General features: G+C 50.7%; 1 protein-coding gene across 8 annotated transcripts in view; it reads left to right on the top strand.

Moving 5' to 3' along the window:
- The window catches only part of tns1b (tensin 1b), a 611,533-nt gene that overhangs the window by 399,489 nt on the left and 193,447 nt on the right, over positions 1 to 18,597 (top strand). For all 8 annotated transcript variants that reach the window (XM_067986941.1, XM_067986942.1, XM_067986943.1 and 5 more), the window contains 4 exons: positions 1,417 to 1,466; positions 3,741 to 3,912; positions 6,425 to 6,475; positions 14,613 to 14,735. In XM_067986941.1, the coding sequence (XP_067843042.1) occupies positions 1,417 to 1,466; positions 3,741 to 3,912; positions 6,425 to 6,475; positions 14,613 to 14,735 (396 nt within the window). The remainder of the gene's footprint in view (positions 1 to 1,416; positions 1,467 to 3,740; positions 3,913 to 6,424; positions 6,476 to 14,612; positions 14,736 to 18,597) is intronic.

The following is an 18,597-nucleotide window of genomic DNA, read 5'->3' as shown; positions in this document are numbered from 1 at the left end:
GAGGCAGCACATTGGGTGTAATGAATAATTGGACCCGGGGGAATCCTATCCCTTCTGTGCCCTGTCCTATTGCTGCCGATTGTTCACGGCAAAGCTGGCGGGCTGTGGAGTACAGGGGCATCAGTGGCTTCCTTGATACATCTGTGCACAGCTGCTTGGCCTGTGCTTAGAGATGTCCTTACTGAATGACCCTGTGGCACAGAAGGTAAGAGACTGGCAGCGGTGAGTGTGTTGAGGCAGGAGCTCCACAACTGCTTGCTGCATTCGGCGTAACTCTGTGAAGCCTCAGCAGGCTGGTCCATGGCCAAGTACAGGGAGGGGCATTTGTCCCTGTATCCCGTGGTGTGAGGGATCCTGAGGGTAGGTACAGCCTGGCCTTCATCCAATGGGTAGTTACAGCCTGGCCTCCATCCAATGGGTAGATACAGCCTGGCCTCCATCCAATGGGTAGATACAGCCTGGCCTCCCTCCTAGGGGTAGATACAGCCTGGCCTCCATCCAATGGGTAGATACAGCCTGGCCTCCCTCTGAGGGTAAGATACAGCCTGGCCTCCCTCCTAGGGGTAGATACAGCCTGGCCTCCCTCTGAGGGGTAGATACAGCCTGGCCTCCCTCTGAGGGGTAGATACAGCCTGGCCTCCCTCCTAGGGGTAGATACAGCCTGGCCTCCCTCCTAGGGGTAGATACAGCCTGGCCTCTCTCCAATGCTGCTCCTCTTCTGAAAAACGAAGTGTGGAGGGGGTTTCCCAATGGGAAAGACACTGTGCCTGGTCCGAAATCGAGGGGGATAACGGTACCGTTAGTGTTGTGGTGATATTACTGGGCCAATAACCCAGAGAACATGAGTTCAAATCCCACCTTTGGTAGTGTGAGAATTTGAATTAAATTTACAAAAAAAAATCTGGTCTCAGTGGAAGTGACCATGAAGCTGTCAGATTGTCGTTAAAACCCAACTGGTTCACTAATGTCCTTTAGGGAAGGAAACCTGCCGTCCTTACCCGGTCTGGGCCTATATGTGACTCCAGTCCCCACACCAACCTGGTTGACTCTTAACTGCCCTCTGAAGGGCAAGTCCCTCAGTTTGTATCAAACCGTTATCAGTGGTTCAAGAAGACGGCCCACCACCACTTTCTCAGGGCAATAAATGCCGGCCTTGCCAGCGACGCCCGAATGAATAATAAAAAAAGGAGAGAAGACAGAGAGCAAAGTAGGGAATGGTAACAAGCAAACGACAAGAAGTGAAGCGTAACCTTGTGATGAATTCGCTCCTTTAAATTCTTGTCCCCCTTGTCCATGATGTCGAGGGGCCCTGGACAGACAGACAGAACGGGTGGGATTGTGAATCTATACAAGTGAGGCAACAATGGAGTGCCTGAATGTGATCATCATTTCTCTCTCTCTCTTTCCTTACTCTAGGGCTCCACCAAATCATTCCAGACTCTTCAGTCGCGACACAGACCCTCCCGGTAAGGAGCACCCTCAGTGCTGTCTCCTCTGACTGAGCCCCCGCCCCCGCGGGCCAGTGTTTAACTGACCCAGGCAGACCAGAAGGCCCCAGGCTCCCTCCTGGGTCTGTGCTGAGTGAGCTGCTCACAGTCAGGGTGACTTTTATATCTGTGCCCCTGGGCTAGGGAGAGGAAATGGGTCTGTCTGTTTATCTGTGTGTCTCTATTTCTATGTGCTTGTGTATTTTTGGCTGTGTTTCTGTGTATATCTCTCTCCGTGAGTGTGTGTGTGTGTGTGTGCATATATGTGTGCAAATGGATATATATGTATAAATCTGTATCTGTGTGTGTTTCTGTGTGATTGTGTGTGCCTCTATGTGTGCCACTGTGTGCCCGATTCTGCGTGTGTCTGTGTGTCACTGTATATGTGTGTGACTCACTCTGTGTGTGTCTGTTTCTGTGCGTGTCTCTATGTCTGTGTCACTGTATGTGTGTCTGCGTGTGTGTGTGTGCCTATGTGTGTGTCTTTGTGGGTGTGTGTCTGTGTGTGAGTGCGTGTCTGTGTGAGTGTGCGTGTTGTCTGTTTGTGTGTCTGTGTGTACGAGTGTGCGTTTTGTCTGTGTGTGTGTGTGCGATTTATCGAGGTGTGTGTGTCTGTGTGTGTGTCTGTGCGTGAGCGCATGTCATCTGAGTGTGTGGTGTCTCGTGTGTGTCTTTGTGTGTGTGTCATCTGTGTCGGTGTGTGTGCGTGTCATCATTGTACGTGTCATCTGTTTGTGTGTCTGTATGTGTGTGTCAGCTTGTGTCCGTGTTTGTGTGTGTCAGTGTCGGTGTGCATCAGTGCCTGTGTGCATGTGTGTGTGTGTGTGTCAGTCAGTGTGTGTGTCTGTGCTTGCCGTCTGTATGTATGTGCATCTGTGTGTCAGTGTCTGTGTGTGTGTATCTCTGTGTGTGAACATAAGACGTTAGAAATAGGAGCCGGATTAGGCCATTCGGCCCCTCGATCCTGCTCCACCATTCAATCAGATCATGGCTGATCTTCGATCTCAACTCCACTTTCCCGCTCGATCCCCATATCCCTTGATTCCCCTAGAGTCTAAAAATCTATCGATCTCAGCCTTGAATATATTCAACGACTCAGCATCCACAGCCCTCTGAGTGAAGAAATTCCTCCTCATCTCAGTCTTAAACGGCCCACCCCTTATCCTGAGACTATGCCCTCTAGTTCTAGACTCTCCAGCCAGGGGAAACAACCTCTCAGCATCTACCCTGTCAAGCCCTCTCAGAATACAGGTGCTGACATTGAGACACACACGGGCCGTACAATACCAGATGGGGATAAATTGTTCCCTTTTACCCGCTGTGTACTGTACATGTACCCTGGTTAGACTGCACCTGGAGTACTGAGAGCAGTTCTGGGCACCGCACCTTCGGAAGGACATATTGGCCTTGGAGGGAGTGCAGCGTAGGTTTACTAGAATGATACTCGGACTTCAAGGGTTAAGTTACGAGGAGAGATTACACAAATTGGGGTTGTATTCTCTGGAATTTCGAAGGTTAAGGGGTGATCTGATTGAAGTTTATAAGATATTAAGGGGAACAGATAGGGTGGATAGAGAGAAACTATTTCCGCTGGTTGGGGATTCTAGGAGTAGGGGGCACAGTCTAAAAATTAGAGCCAGACCTTTCTGGAGTGAGATTAGAAAACATTTCTACACACAAAGGGTGGTAGAAGTTTGGAACTCTCTTCCGCAAACGGCAATTGATACTAACTCAATTGCTAAATTTAAATGTGAGATAGATAGCTTTTTGGCAACCAAAGGTATTAAGGGATATGGGCCAAAGGCAGGTATATGGAGTTAGATCACAGATCAGCCATGATCTTATCAAATGGCGGAGCAGGCACGAGGGGCTGAATGGCCTACTCCTGTTCCTATGTTCCTATGTTCCTACATGTACAGGAGCTGACACTGAAACAAGGGCCATACAGTACCAGACGAGTGTCTATGTGTGTGTGTGTCAGTGTCTGTGTGTGTGTGTGTGTGTGTGTGTGTGTGTCTATCTGCCTATGTCTGTGTGTGTGTGTGTGTGTGTGTGTGTGTGTCTGTGTCTGTGTTGCATTGTGTCTCTGATCCCTCCTTCATTGGATAACATTTTCTTCCAGTCCAATGAGAGACAGATGGGCCGTACAGTCCCAGACGGGAGTGAATCGTTCCCTTTTACCCGTTGTGTACTGTACATGTACAGGAGCTGTGGCTGTTTGTGAAATGGACTTTCTGCGGTTGATTATTTCAGGAGTGTGAGTTTGACCCAGACCATGGAGGAGAGTTCCGACCTTGACCTGACTTACATCACTGAGCGAATCATCTCAGTCTCCTTTCCCACGGGTGTGGAGGAGCAGGGTTACCGTGCCAACTTGAAGGAGGTTGCACACATGCTGATGTCTAAACATGGCGACAATTATCTAGTGAGTACTTTATTTTCGTCATTTATTTTTGAATTTTTGTGCTTGGTTCATTGAGGGATATTACTGCTGGAAATTGGACATTTTCTATTTCACTGTCCCATCAAACACTCCCAGGGCAGGTACAGCACGTGTTAGATACAGAGTAAAGCTCCCTCTACACTGTCCCATCAAACACTCCCAGGGCAGGTACAGGGGGTTAGATACAGAGTAAAGCTCCCTCTACACTGTCCCGTCAAACACTCCCAGGGCAGGTACAGGGTTAGATACAGAGTAAAGCTCCCTCTACACTGTCCCATCAAACACTCCCAGGGCAAGTACAGGGTTAGATACAGAGTAAAGCTCCCTCTACACTGTCCCATCAAACACTCCCAGGGCAGGTACAGCACGGGTTAGATACAGAGTAAAGCTCCCTCTACACTGTCCCATCAAACACTCCCAGGGCAGGGACAGGGTTAGATACAGAGTAAAGCTCCCTCTACACTGTCCCATCAAACACTCCCAGGGCAGGTACAGCACGGGTTAGATACAGAGTAAAGCTCCCTCTACACTGTCCCATCAAACACTCCCAGGGCAGGTACAGGGTTAGATACAGAGTAAAGCTCCCTCTACACTGTCCCATCAAACACTCCCAGGTACAGCACAGGTTAGATTCAACCTTTACATTATCGTGTGAATTTCCCTCATTCCTGTACTATGACATCTCCATTTCCGCTCCCACACATCCTGTGCCTCTGGAGCAGGGATTGACTCTGTGCTAAATTCGGGCTGGTTTGCACCATGTAGAAGCATCAAACCCAGGAGGCAATGGAGGCTTTCCCTCAGCCCCTCGACCCGTGTCAGTACGGTGCGAATCGTTTAACTGAGGTTTACAACAGCCGCTGTGACCCTATTCCAACACCAATCCGCCCTTTCCCAACTTTCCTTCCCGGGAGTGTTGCACACCTCGGGTTTTAGTGCAGTGAGCTGGGAGCAGGCCGCGTGTTCAAGGGGCTCATCATTTCAATTAATAATTCAACACAAACTCCAGAATACTGACCAACTATAGACCAATTGGCTTAACGTTGGTGGTAGGAAAGATAATGGAATCTTCACTCAAAGATGTAATAGAAAAACATCTAGAAATTGAAAATATAATAAAGAATAGTCAGCACGGATTTCAGGAGGGAAGGTCATGCTTGACCAGCCTTATTGAATTCTTTGAAGAAGTAACAGAAAGAGTAGACAAGGGTAATGCAGTAGATGTAATATATTTGGATTTTCAAAAGACCTTCGATAATGTACCGCATTGTGGACTCATGACTAAGGTCAGAACATGTGGAGTCAGGGGACAGGTAGCAGAATGGATAACAAGCTGGTTACAAAACAGGAAACAGAGAGTAGGGGTTAAAGGTAGTTACCCAGACTGGCAAAAGGTGGGAAGTGGTGTTCCACAGGGATCGGTGCTGGGACCACTGCTGTTCACAATTTACATAAACAATTTGGACTCGGGAATCAGAAATACAATTTCAAAATTTGCGGACGACACCAAATTAGTTAATACAAAGGAAGAATGCGTCAAAACACAAGAGGACATTAATAAACGTGCAGAATGGGCGTGTAATTGGCAAATGAATTTCAATATAGATAAGTGTGAGGTGGAGCATTTTGTTTGGAAGAATAAGGAGGCCTCACACTGCTTGGATAATAAGAGTCTGAATGGGGTCGAGGAGCAGAGGGATCTGGGGGAACAGATACACAAATCACTAAAAGTAGCGACACAGGTTAATAAGACCATAAAAAAACAAACCAAACACTGGGGTTCATTTCTAGAGGGATAGAATTGAAAAGCAGGGAAGTCATGTTAAACTTGTATCGAACCTTGGTTAGACCACACTTGGAGTATTGTGAACAGTTCTGGTCTCCATATTATAAAATGGATATGGAGGCAGTGGAGAAGGTGCAAAAAATATCCACTATGATGATACCAGAATTGAGAGGTTATAACTATCAGGCTGGGGCACTTTTCTCCAGAAAAGAGAAGGCTGAGGGGTGACCTGACAGAGGTCTTTCAAATTATGAAGGGGTTTGATAGGGTAGATGTAGGGAAAATGTTTCCACTTGTTGGGGAGACCAGAACTAGAGGCCATAAATATAAGATAGTCACTAATAAATCCAATAGGGAATTCAGGAGAAATTTCTTTACCCAGAGAGTGGTGAGAATGTGGAACTCGCTCCCACAAGGAGTAGTTGAGGTGAATAGTGTGGATACATTTAAGGGGAAGCTGGATAAACACATGAGGGAGAAAGGAATAGAAGGATATGGTGATAGGGTGAGATGAAGTAGGGAGGGAGGAGGCTCGTGTGGAGCATGAACACCAGCATAGACCAGTTGGGCCGAATGGCCTGTTTCTGTGCTGTACATTCTATGGAACTCGATGTAATTTGATGAATATGGTGACGGTACTCCCCACTTGGGAGTGAACTAAGTGACAGTGAGCACATCTCATTAATCGACTCCCTCCTCTCTTTTCAGCTTTTTAATCTGTCTGAACAACGCCATGACATTAGCAAACTCAACCCCAAGGTAAGATCGCGGGAATGGAGGGCATCCATCACGGTATACGTATTCCCATCTCCTCCTGCACTTGTACAGCACATGCAAATCTCGTTCGTGCTTCGCAGTGCGGAATCTGGATCACTTCACTCTCTGTACAGGACTCACTCCACTTACATTCTCAATCATTCAATCCAGTCCCCATTCACTGGGTCTCAGTCTGGAACCCAGTCCCCATTCACTGGGTCTCAGTCTGGAACCCAGTCCCCATTCACTGGGTGTCAGTCTGTAACCCAGTCCACATTCACTGGGTGTCAGTCTGTAACCCAGTCCCCATTCACTGGGTCTCAGTCTGGAACCCAGTCCCCATTCACTGGGTCTCAGTCTGGAACCCAGTCCCCATTCACTGGGTGTCAGTCTGTAACCCAGTCCCCATTCACTGGGTGTCAGTCTGTAACCCAGTCCCCATTCACAGGGTGTCAGTCTGTAACCCAGTCCCCATTCACTGGGTGTCAGTCTGTAACCCAGTCCCCATTCACTGGGTGTCAGTCTGTAACCCAGTCCCCATTCACTGGGTGTCAGTCTGTAACCCAGTCCCCATTCACTGGGTGTCAGTCTGTAACCCAGTCCCCATTCACTGGGTCTCAGTATGTAACCCAGTCCCCATTCACCGGGTGTCAGTCTGTAACCCAGTCCCCATTCACCGGGTCTCAGCCTGTAACCCAGTCCCCATTCACTGGGTGTCAGTCTGTAACCCAGTCCCCATTCACTGGGTGTCAGTCTGTAACCCAGTCCCCATTCACTGGGCGTCCGTCTGTAACCCAGTCCCCATTCACCGGGTGTCAGTCTGCAACCCAGTCCCCATTCACTGGGTCTCAGTCTGTAACCCAGTCCCCATTCACTGGGTCTCAGTCTGTAACCCAGTCCCCATTCACCGGGTGTCAGTCAGTAACCCAGTCCCCATTCACCGGGTGTCAGTCTGTAACCCAGTCCCCATTCACCGGGTGTCAGTCTGTAACCCAGTCCCCATTCACTGGGTGTCAGTCTGTAACCCAGTCCCCATTCATTGGGTGTCAGTCTGTAACCCAGTCCCCATTCACCGGGTGTCAGTCTGTAACCCAGTCCCCATTCATTGGGTGTCAGTCTGTAACCCAGTCCCCATTCACCGGGTCTCAGCCTGTAACCCAGTCCCCATTCACTGGGTGTCAGTCTGTAACCCAGTCCCCATTCACTGGTGGTCAGTCCAAAACCCAGTCCCCATTCATTGGTTGTCAGTCTGTAACCCAGTCCCCATTCATTGGTTGTCAGTCTGTAACCCAGTCCCCATTCACTGGGTGTCAGTCTGTAACCCAGTCCCCATTCACAGGGTGTCAGTCTGTAACCCAGTCCCCATTCACCGGGTCTCAGTCTGTAACCCAGTCCCCAATCACTGGGTGTCAGTCTGTAACCCAGTCCCCATTCACTGGGTGTCAGTCTGTAACCCAGTCCCCAATCACTGGGTGTCAGTCTGTAACCCAGTCCCCATTCACTGGGTGTCAGTCTGTAACCCAGTCCCCATTCACTGGGTGTCAGTCTGTAACCCAGTCCCCATTCACTGGGTCTCAGTCTGTAACCCAGTCCCCATTCACTGGGTGTCAGTCTGTAACCCAGTCCCCATTCACTGGGTGTCCGTCTGTAACCCAGTCCCCATTCACTGGGTGTCAGTCTGTAACCCAGTCCCCATTCACTGGGTGTCAGTCTGTAACCCAGTCCCCATTCACTGGGTGTCAGTCTGTAACCCAGTCCCCATTCACTGGGTGTCAGTCTGTAACCCAGTCCCCATTCACTGGGTGTCAGTCTGTAACCCAGTCCCCATTCACTGGGTGTCAGTCTGTAATCCAGTCCCCATTCACTGGGTGTCAGTCTGTAACCCAGTCCCCATTCACTGGGTGTCAGTCTGTAACCCAGTCCCCATTCACTGGGTGTCAGTCTGTAACCCAGTCCCCATTCACTGGGTGTCAGTCTGTAACCCAGTCCCCATTCACTGGGTGTCAGTCTGTAACCCAGTCCCCATTCACTGGGTCTCAGTCTGTAACCCAGTCCCCATTCACTGGGTCTCAGTGTGTTACCCAGTCCCCATTCACTGGGTGTCAGTCTGTAACCCAGTCCTCATTCACTGGGTGCCAGTCTGTAACCCAGTCCCCATTCACTGGGTCTCAGTCTGTAACCCAGTCCTCATTCACTGGGTGCCAGTCTGTAACCCAGTCCCCATTCACTGGGTCTCAGTCTGTAACCCAGTCCCCATTCACTGGGTGTCAGTCTGTAACCCAGTCCCCATTCACTGGGTCTCAGTCTGTAACCCAGTCCCCATTCACTGGGTCTCAGTCTGTAACCCAGTCCCCATTCACTGGGTCTCAGTCTGTAACCCAGTCCCCATTCACTGGGTCTCAGTCTGTAACCCAGTCCCCATTCACTGGGTCTCAGTCTGTAACCCAGTCCCCATTCACTGGGTCTCAGTCTGTAACCCAGTCCCCATTCACTGGGTCTCAGTCTGTAACCCAGTCCCCATTCACTGGGTGCCAGTCTGTAACCCAGTCCCCATTCACTGGGTCTCAGTCTGTAACCCAGTCCCCATTCACTGGGTCTCAGTCTGTTACCCAGTCCCCATTCACCGGGTGTCAGTGTGTTACCCAGTCCCCATTCACTGGGTGCCAGTCTGTAACCCATCCCCCATTCACTGGGTGCCAGTCTGTAACCCAGTCCCCATTCACTGGGTCTCAGTCTGTATCCCAGTCCCCATTCACTGGGTGTCAGTGTGTTACCCAGTCCCCATTCACTGGGTGCCAGTCTGTAACCCAGTCCCCATTCACTGGGTGTCAGTCTGTAACCCAGTCCCCATTCACTGGGTGTCAGTCTGTAACCCATCCCCATTCACTGGGTGCCAGTCTGTAACCCATCCCCCATTCACTGGGTGTCAGTGTGTTACCCAGTCCCCATTCATTGGGTGTCAGTCTGTAACCCAGTCCCCATTCACTGGTTGTCAGTCTGTAACCCATCCCCATTCACTGGGTGTCAGTGTGTTACCCAGTCCCCATTCACTGGGTGCCAGTCTGTAACCCATCCCCCATTCACTGGGTGTCAGTCTGTAACCCAGTCCCCATTCACTGGGTGTCAGTGTGTTACCCAGTCCCCATTCACTGGGTGTCAGTGTGTTACCCAGTCCCCATTCACTGGGTGCCAGTCTGTAACCCAGTCCCCATTCACTGGGTGCCAGTCTGTAACCCAGTCCCCATTCATTGGGTGCCAGTCTGTAACCCAGTCCCCATTCACTGGGTGTCAGTCTGTAACCCAGTCCCCATTCACTGGGTGCCAGTCTGTAACCCAGTCCCCATTCACCGGGTGTCAGTCTGTAACCCAGTCCCCATTCACTGGGTGTCAGTGTGTTACCCAGTCCCCATTCACTGGGTGCCAGTCTGTAACCCAGTCCCCATTCACTGGGTGTCAGTCTGTAACCCAGTCCCCATTCACCGGGTGTCAGTCTGTAACCCAGTCCCCATTCACTGGGTGTCAGTCTGTAACCCAGTCCCCATTCACTGGGTCTCAGTCTGTAACCCAGTCCCCATTCACTGGGTGTCAGTCTGTAACCCAGTCCCCATTCATTGGGTGTCAGTCTGTAACCCAGTCCCCATTCACTGGGTGTCAGTCTGTAACCCAGTCCCCATTCACTGGGTCTCAGTCTGTAACCCAGTCCCCATTCACCGGGTCTCAGCCTGTAACCCAGTCCCCATTCACTGGGTGTCAGTCTGTAACCCAGTCCCCATTCACCGGGTCTCAGCCTGTAACCCAGTCCCCATTCACTGGGTGTCAGTCTGTAACCCAGCCCCCATTCACTGGGTGTCAGTGTGTTACCCAGTCCCCATTCACTGGGTGCCAGACTGTAACCCAGTCCCCATTCACTGGGTGTCAGTCTGTAACCCAGTCCCCATTCACCGGGTGTCAGTCTGTAACCCAGCCCCCATTCACTGGGTGTCAGTCTGTAACCCAGTCCCCATTCACTGGGTCTCAGTCTGTAACCCAGTCCCCATTCACTGGGTGTCAGTCTGTAACCCAGTCCCCATTCATTGGGTGTCAGTCTGTAACCCAGTCCCCATTCACTGGGTGTCAGTCTGTAACCCAGTCCCCATTCACTGGGTCTCAGTCTGTAACCCAGTCCCCATTCACCGGGTCTCAGCCTGTAACCCAGTCCCCATTCACTGGGTGTCAGTCTGTAACCCAGTCCCCATTCACTGGGTCTCAGTCTGTAACCCAGTCCCCATTCACTGGGTGTCAGTCTGTAACCCAGTCCCCATTCATTGGGTGTCAGTCTGTAACCCAGTCCCCATTCACTGGGTGTCAGTCTGTAACCCAGTCCCCATTCACTGGGTCTCAGTCTGTAACCCAGTCCCCATTCACTGGGTGTCAGTCTGTAACCCAGTCCCCATTCACTGGGTGTCAGTCTGTAACCCAGTCCCCATTCACTGGGTCTCAGTCTGTAACCCAGTCCCCATTCACTGGGTCTCAGTCTGTAACCCAGTCCCCATTCACTGGGTGTCAGTCTGTAACCCAGTCCCCATTCATTGGGTGTCAGTCTGTAACCCAGTCCCCATTCACTGGGTGTCAGTCTGTAACCCAGTCCCCATTCACTGGGTCTCAGTCTGTAACCCAGTCCCCATTCACTGGGTGTCAGTCTGTAACCCAGTCCCCATTCACTGGGTCTCAGTCTGTAACCCAGTCCCCATTCACTGGGTGCCAGTCTGTAACCCAGTCCCCATTCACTGGGTCTCAGTCTGTAACCCAGTCCCCATTCACTGGGTCTCAGTCTGTAACCCAGTCCCCATTCACTGGGTCTCAGTCTGTAACCCAGTCCCCATTCACTGGGTGTCAGTCTGTAACCCAGTCCCCATTCATTGGGTGTCAGTCTGTAACCCAGTCCCCATTCACTGGGTGTCAGTCTGTAACCCAGTCCCCATTCACTGGGTCTCAGTCTGTAACCCAGTCCCCATTCACTGGGTGTCAGTCTGTAACCCAGTCCCCATTCACTGGGTCTCAGTCTGTAACCCAGTCCCCATTCACTGGGTGCCAGTCTGTAACCCAGTCCCCATTCACTGGGTCTCAGTCTGTAACCCAGTCCCCATTCACTGGGTCTCAGTCTGTTACCCAGTCCCCATTCACCGGGTGTCAGTCTGTAACCCAGTCCCCATTCACTGGGTGCCAGTCTGTAACCCATCCCCCATTCACTGGGTGCCAGTCTGTAACCCAGTCCCCATTCACTGGGTGCCAGTCTGTAACCCAGTCCCCATTCACTGGGTGTCAGTCTGTAACCCAGTCCCCATTCACTGGGTGTCAGTCTGTAACCCAGTCCCCATTCACTGGGTGTCAGTGTGTTACCCAGTCCCCATTCACTGGGTGCCAGTCTGTAACCCATCCCCCATTCACTGGGTGCCAGTCTGTAACCCAGTCCCCATTCACTGGGTCTCAGTCTGTATCCCAGTCCCCATTCACTGGGTGTCAGTGTGTTACCCAGTCCCCATTCACTGGGTGCCAGTCTGTAACCCATCCCCCATTCACTGGGTGTCAGTCTGTAACCCAGTCCCCATTCACTGGGTGTCAGTCTGTAACCCAGTCCCCATTCACCGGGTGTCAGTCTGTAACCCAGTCCCCATTCACTGGGTGTCAGTCTGTAACCCAGTCCCCATTCACTGGGTGTCAGTCTGTAACCCAGTCCCCATTCACTGGGTGTCAGTGTGTTACCCAGTCCCCATTCACTGGGTGCCAGTCTGTAACCCATCCCCCATTCACTGGGTGCCAGTCTGTAACCCAGTCCCCATTCACTGGGTCTCAGTCTGTATCCCAGTCCCCATTCACTGGGTGTCAGTGTGTTACCCAGTCCCCATTCACTGGGTGCCAGTCTGTAACCCATCCCCCATTCACTGGGTGTCAGTCTGTAACCCAGTCCCCATTCACTGGGTGTCAGTCTGTAACCCAGTCCCCATTCACCGGGTGTCAGTCTGTAACCCAGTCCCCATTCACTGGGTGTCAGTCTGTAACCCAGTCCCCATTCACCGGGTGTCAGTCTGTAACCCAGTCCCCATTCACTGGGTGTCAGTCTGTAACCCAGTCCCCATTCACCGGGTGTCAGTCTGTAACCCAGTCCCCATTCACTGGGTGTCAGTGTGTTACCCAGTCCCCATTCACTGGGTGTCAGTCTGTAACCCAGTCCCCATTCACTGGGTGTCAGTCTGTAACCCAGTCCCCATTCACTGGGTGTCAGTCTGTAACCCAGTCCCCATTCATTGGGTGTCAGTCTGTAACCCAGTCCCCATTCACTGGGTGTCAGTCTGTAACCCAGTCCCCATTCACCGGGTGTCAGTCTGTAACCCAGTCCCCATTCACTGGGTGTCAGTGTGTTACCCAGTCCCCATTCACTGGGTGTCAGTCTGTAACCCAGTCCCCATTCACTGGGTCTCAGTCTGTAACCCAGTCCCCATTCACTGGGTGTCAGTGTGTTACCCAGTCCCCATTCACTGGGTGTCAGTCTGTAACCCAGTCCCCATTCACTGGGTGTCAGTCTGTAACCCAGTCCCCATTCACTGGGTGTCAGTCTGTAACCCAGTCCCCATTCATTGGGTGTCAGTCTGTAACCCAGTCCCCATTCACTGGGTGTCAGTCTGTAACCCAGTCCCCATTCACCGGGTGTCAGTCTGTAACCCAGTCCCCATTCACTGGGTGTCAGTGTGTTACCCAGTCCCCATTCACTGGGTGTCAGTCTGTAACCCAGTCCCCATTCACTGGGTGTCAGTCTGTAACCCAGTCCCCATTCACTGGGTGTCAGTCTGTAACCCAGTCCCCATTCACTGGGTGTCAGTCTGTAACCCAGTCCCCATTCACTGGGTGTCAGTCTGTAACCCAGTCCCCATTCACTGGGTGCCAGTCTGTAACCCAGTCCCCATTCACTGGGTGTCAGTCTGTAACCCAGTCCCCATTCACTGGGTGTCAGTCTGTAACCCAGTCCCCATTCATTGGGTGTCAGTCTGTAACCCAGTCCCCATTCACTGGGTGTCAGTCTGTAACCCAGTCCCCATTCACTGGGTCTCAGTCTGTAACCCAGTCCCCATTCACTGGGTGTCAGTCTGTAACCCAGTCCCCATTCACTGGGTGTCAGTCTGTAACCCAGTCCCCATTCACCGGGTCTCAGCTTGTAACCCAGTCCCCATTCACTGGGTGTCAGTCTGTAACCCAGTCCCCATTCACTGGGTGTCAGTCTGTAACCCAGTCCCCATTCACTGGGTGTCAGTGTGTTACCCAGTCCCCATTCACTGGGTGTCAGTCTGTAACCCAGTCCCCATTCACTGGGTGCCAGTCTGTAACCCAGTCCCCATTCACTGGGTGCCAGTCTGTAACCCAGTCCCCATTCACTGGGTGTCAGTCTGTAACCCAGTCCCCATTCACTGGGTGTCAGTCTGTAACCCAGTCCCCATTCACTGGGTGTCAGTCTGTAACCCAGTCCCCATTCACTGGGTGTCGGAGCAGGAGGGGCCCAGATTCCAACCCTGGCCTGTGCAGAGTTAGCTGTTCTCACCCAGCGTGGGGCTGATCACGTTCAGTCTGGGCGATGACGCTCTCCGCGGTCTGATATTCTGTTGGGCCTCAGTGTCCAGGCTCACACGTGAAGAATGAGCCAATGGGTGAGGCAGCGGGAGGGCTGGCCCCACCTTAATGAGAATCTGGACCTTCGGGAGTGGGTGGCCGGAAGCTGGGCCGAAGAGCCTGGAGTGTGTGAGCGGAGAACTCTTCCATTGGCCTGGGCTGAGTTTGCTCATCATTCAACACACCGCTTTGCTGTGTTCAATTGTAAACAATTTTACAACACCAAGTTATAGTCCAGCAATTTTATTTTAAATTCACAGCCTCCGAAAGCTTGTGAATTTAAAATAAAATTGCTGGACTATAACTTGGTGTTGTAAAATTGTTTACAATTGTCAACCCCAGTCCATCACCGGCATCTCCACATCATTGCTGTGTTCAGTGGAGGGGGTGATGCTGCTCCCTCCGGTGGAGAGGGGAGCAACAGCACGCCCCAATGAAGAGAGCTCGCATTGCGTTCTGTCTCCAGCCCAGCTTGTCACTAAGGTGGGATTTGTCTTTGCAGGTGGTGGACTTTGGTTGGCCAGATCTCCACGCCCCTCCTCTGGACAAGATCTGCAGCATCTGCAAGGCTATGGACACCTGGCTGAACTCTGACCTCCAACACGTGGTTGTCATCCATAACAAGGTGAGGGCCCCGAGACCTTCTCCCTTTCTAGTCTTTGAGAGTCGAAGTCCCACTGCTTTTAGGAAGATAATTGTAAACAATTTTACAACACCAAGTTATAGTCCAGGTGAGGAAGGAGGTAGCCTCCGAAAGCTTGTGAATTTAAAATAAAATTGCTGGACTATAACTTGGTGTTGTAAAATTGTTTACAATTGTCAACCCCAGTCCATCACCGGCATCTCCACATTTAGGAAGATAGGAACAGGAGGAGGCCATTCAGCCCCTCCAGCCTCTTCTGCAATTCAGTGAGTGCCTGGGCTCCATATCCCTTCATATCCTTGGCTAGCAAAAATCTATCGATGTCTGATTTATAATTATATGAGCTAGCATCCACTGCTTTTTGTGGGAGAGAGTTCCACACTTCTACTTTGCGTTAATAAGTGTTTCCTAACTTCTCTCCTGAATGGCCTGGCTTTGATTTTAAGGGCTCCGTTCCCTGGTCAGCTGACCACCTTGAGCGCCCCCACACACAAGGCAAGAAAGGCCCAGCCTCCATCCCGGGCCTGTGCTGAGTCAGCCTGGGACCGTGGGCTGTAGTTCCACAGCTATGGCAGTGTAGTGTTTCTGTTACTGAACCATGACCCAGAGAACGAGAGTTCAAATCCCTCCAGGGCAGTCTGAGAATTTGAATTCAGCTTAAAAAATACGTGGCAATAAAAATCTGGAATCAGTAAAAGTGACCGTGAAGCTGTCGGATTGTCGCAAAAAACCCACCTGGTTCACTGATGTCCTTTAGGGAAGGAAACCTGCCGTCCTTACCCGGTCCGGGCCTATATGTGACTCCAGTCCCACACCTGGTTGCCTCCATTTGACCTCCTTAATCTCTCACTTGTGTATTACCACACACCCTCAGGCCGCACTGTCTGTGATTATACGGTTCCTTCCTTCAGTCCTGAAGGTGCTGCCTCTTGCCGGGATTCAGGTTCCACGCCCAGGTGAACAAGATCCGAGAAAGAGAGTGTCAAGGGTTTTTCCTGCACTGGGGATCTCGCAGATCGAGCTTTCTCTCAGTGTCAAAAGCAGAGTTTCCCACCAACAAAACTAGCATCCATTTGCAAGTGGTGAGTGAGAGACTATTGTGATGTGACACCAAATATTACCTATTACCTCAAAAAGGGATGAGGTCCTGCAAGCAGAATATAAGGAGTGAGGAAATAAGTTAAAAAGCAGGACCTTAAGGGTAGTAATCTCAGTGCCACGTGCCAGTGAGTAAAGGAACAGGAGAATAGATCAGATGAATGCGTGGCTGCAGGGATGGTGTAGGAGGGAGGGATTTAGATTTCTGGGACATTGGGACCGGTTCTGGGGAAGGTGGGACCTGTACAAGCGGGACGGGTTACACCCGAGCAGGACCGGGACCAATGTCCTCGCGGGGGTGTTTGCTCGTGCTGTTGGGGAGGGTTTAAACTAGAGTGGCAGGGGGATGGGAACCTGAGCGGGGAGTCAGAAGGGAGTAAAGTTGAGAGCAGCAAGAGAGGGGAAGACCCAGGGGAAATCTACAATACAAATAGTACAAACAGTTGTTCAAGAACAAGTGAAAGGGAAAAGCGTAGAGCAGCGGAAAGAAAGTGTACTTTAAGCACGACAGATAAAGTGAAAACTAGAAGGCGTAAGGCGATTAACCCAGCATCAAAGCTGAAGGTCAGGCTAGGGTGTGTGGCCCAACTAAGAGTTCTATATACAAATGCACGGAGTATAAGGAATAAATTAAATGAACTACAGGTACAAATTCAAATTGGAGGGTATGACATGATAGCAATTACTGAGACATGGCTGCAGGATGGTCAGGATTGGGAACTAAATATACCGGGTTATATGGTCTATAGGAGAGATAGGGAAAATGGAAGAGGGGGAGGAGTAGCCTTAATGATTAGAGATGAAATCACTTCAATGATAAAGGAGGATATAACGAGAGGTAAGCAGCCAACAGAGACCTTATGGGTTGAATTGAGAAATAGGAAAGGATCTAAGACTACAGTGGGAGTTGTATATAGGAGCCCTGGCAGCAGCTCTGAAGTGCTAGATTGTATAAATGCAGAGATTAGACAAACGTGTAAGAAAGGCATAGTGGTCTTAATGGGGGATTTTAACCTTCACATAGATTGGGAAAAGCAGACTAGTAACTGTCAGAAAGGTAGTGAATTTCTTGAGTGTGTCCGGGATAGTTTTCTACAGCAGTATGTCCTAGAGACAACAAGGGGGCAAGCCATACTAGATTTAGTAATGAGTAATGAACCAGATTTAGTTAACGGCTGAACTGTGCGTGAACATCCAAACCTGCAGCTACTGACCGATCGTATCTTGGAGCTGGAGCTGCGGGTGGACTCACTGTGGAGCATTCGCGATGCAGAGAAACTCGTGGATAGCACGTTTAGCGAGTTGGTCACACCGCAGGTAAAGGGTATACAGGCAGGAAGTGAATGGGTGACCACCAGGAAGAGTAAGAGATGCAGGCAGGTAGTGCAGGGGTCCCCTGTGGCCATCCCCCTCTCAAACAGATATGCCACTTTGGATGCTGTTGGGGGGGATGACTTATCAGGGGAAGGCAGCAGCAGCCAACTTCCTGGCACCACGGGTAGCTCTGCTGCACAGGCTGGGAGGAAAAAGAGTGGCAGAGCTATAGTGATAGGGGACTCAATTGTAAGGGGAATAGACAGGCGTTTCTGCGGCCGCAACCGAGACTCCAGGATGGTGTGTTGCCTCCCTGGTGCAAGGATCAAGGATGTCTCGGAGCGGCTACAGAACATTTTGGAGGGGGAGGGCGAACAACCAGCTGTCGTGGTGCACATAGGCACCAACGATATAGGTAAAAAAGGGGATGAGGTCCTAAAAGCAGAATATAGGGAGTTAGGAGGTAAATTAAAAAATAGGACCTCAAAGGTAGTAATCTCAGGATTGCTGCCAGTGCCACGTGCTAGTCAGAGTAGAAATAGGAGGATATTTCAAATGAATACGTGGCTAGAGGAATGGTGCAAGGGGGAGGGATTCAAATTCCTGGGACACTGGAAACGGTTCTGGGGGAGGTGGGACCAGTACAAACCGGATGGTCTGCACCTGGGCAGGGCCGGGACCGCTGTCCTAGGAGGAGTGTTTGCTAGTGCTGTTGGGGAGGGTTTAAACTAAAGTGGCAGGGGGTTGGGAACCTGAGCAGGGAGAGAGAGGAAAGCGTAACAGGAAGGGACAGAAGGTATGGAGTAATAGGTAAAGTGTTAAAAAAGGAAAAAGCAGGAACTAAGCGTCACAAAACAGATTTGAAAGTTCTTTATCTGAATGCACGTAGCATTCGTAATAAAATGGACGAGTTAACGGCACAAATAACTACGTATGGGTATGATCTTGTGGCCATTACAGAAACATGGCTGCAGGGTGACAACGACTGGGAATTAAATATGCCAGGGTATTTAACAATCAGGAAGGACAGGCAGGAAGGAAGGGGAGGTGGGGTGGCTATGTTAATAAAGGAAGGAATCACTGTAATACAGAGAAATGATATTGGGACAAAGCATCAAGATAATGAAACAGTTTGGGTGGAGATAAGGAATAATAAGGGAAAAAAAACATTAGTGGGCGTAGTATATAGGCCTCCTAATAGTTGCAACTCTGCTGGAAGAAGTATTAATCAGGAGATAGTCGGGGCATGTAATAAGGGAACAGCCATAATTATGGGGGATTTTAATTATCATATTAACTGGACAAATCAAATTGGGCAGAGCAGCCTTGAGGACGAGTTCATTGAGTGCATCAGGGATGGATTTCTTGAGCAGTATGTAACTGATCCTACAAGGGGGCAGGCAACCTTGGACCTGGTCCTGTGTAATGAGTC

The sequence above is a fragment of the Heptranchias perlo genome, chromosome 7 (assembly GCF_035084215.1).
Source record: "Heptranchias perlo isolate sHepPer1 chromosome 7, sHepPer1.hap1, whole genome shotgun sequence".
Classification (NCBI taxonomy): Eukaryota; Metazoa; Chordata; class Chondrichthyes; order Hexanchiformes; family Hexanchidae; genus Heptranchias; species Heptranchias perlo.
The sequence above is the reverse complement of the archived record's forward strand: the minus strand, read 5'-3'. Positions and strand labels throughout refer to the sequence as shown.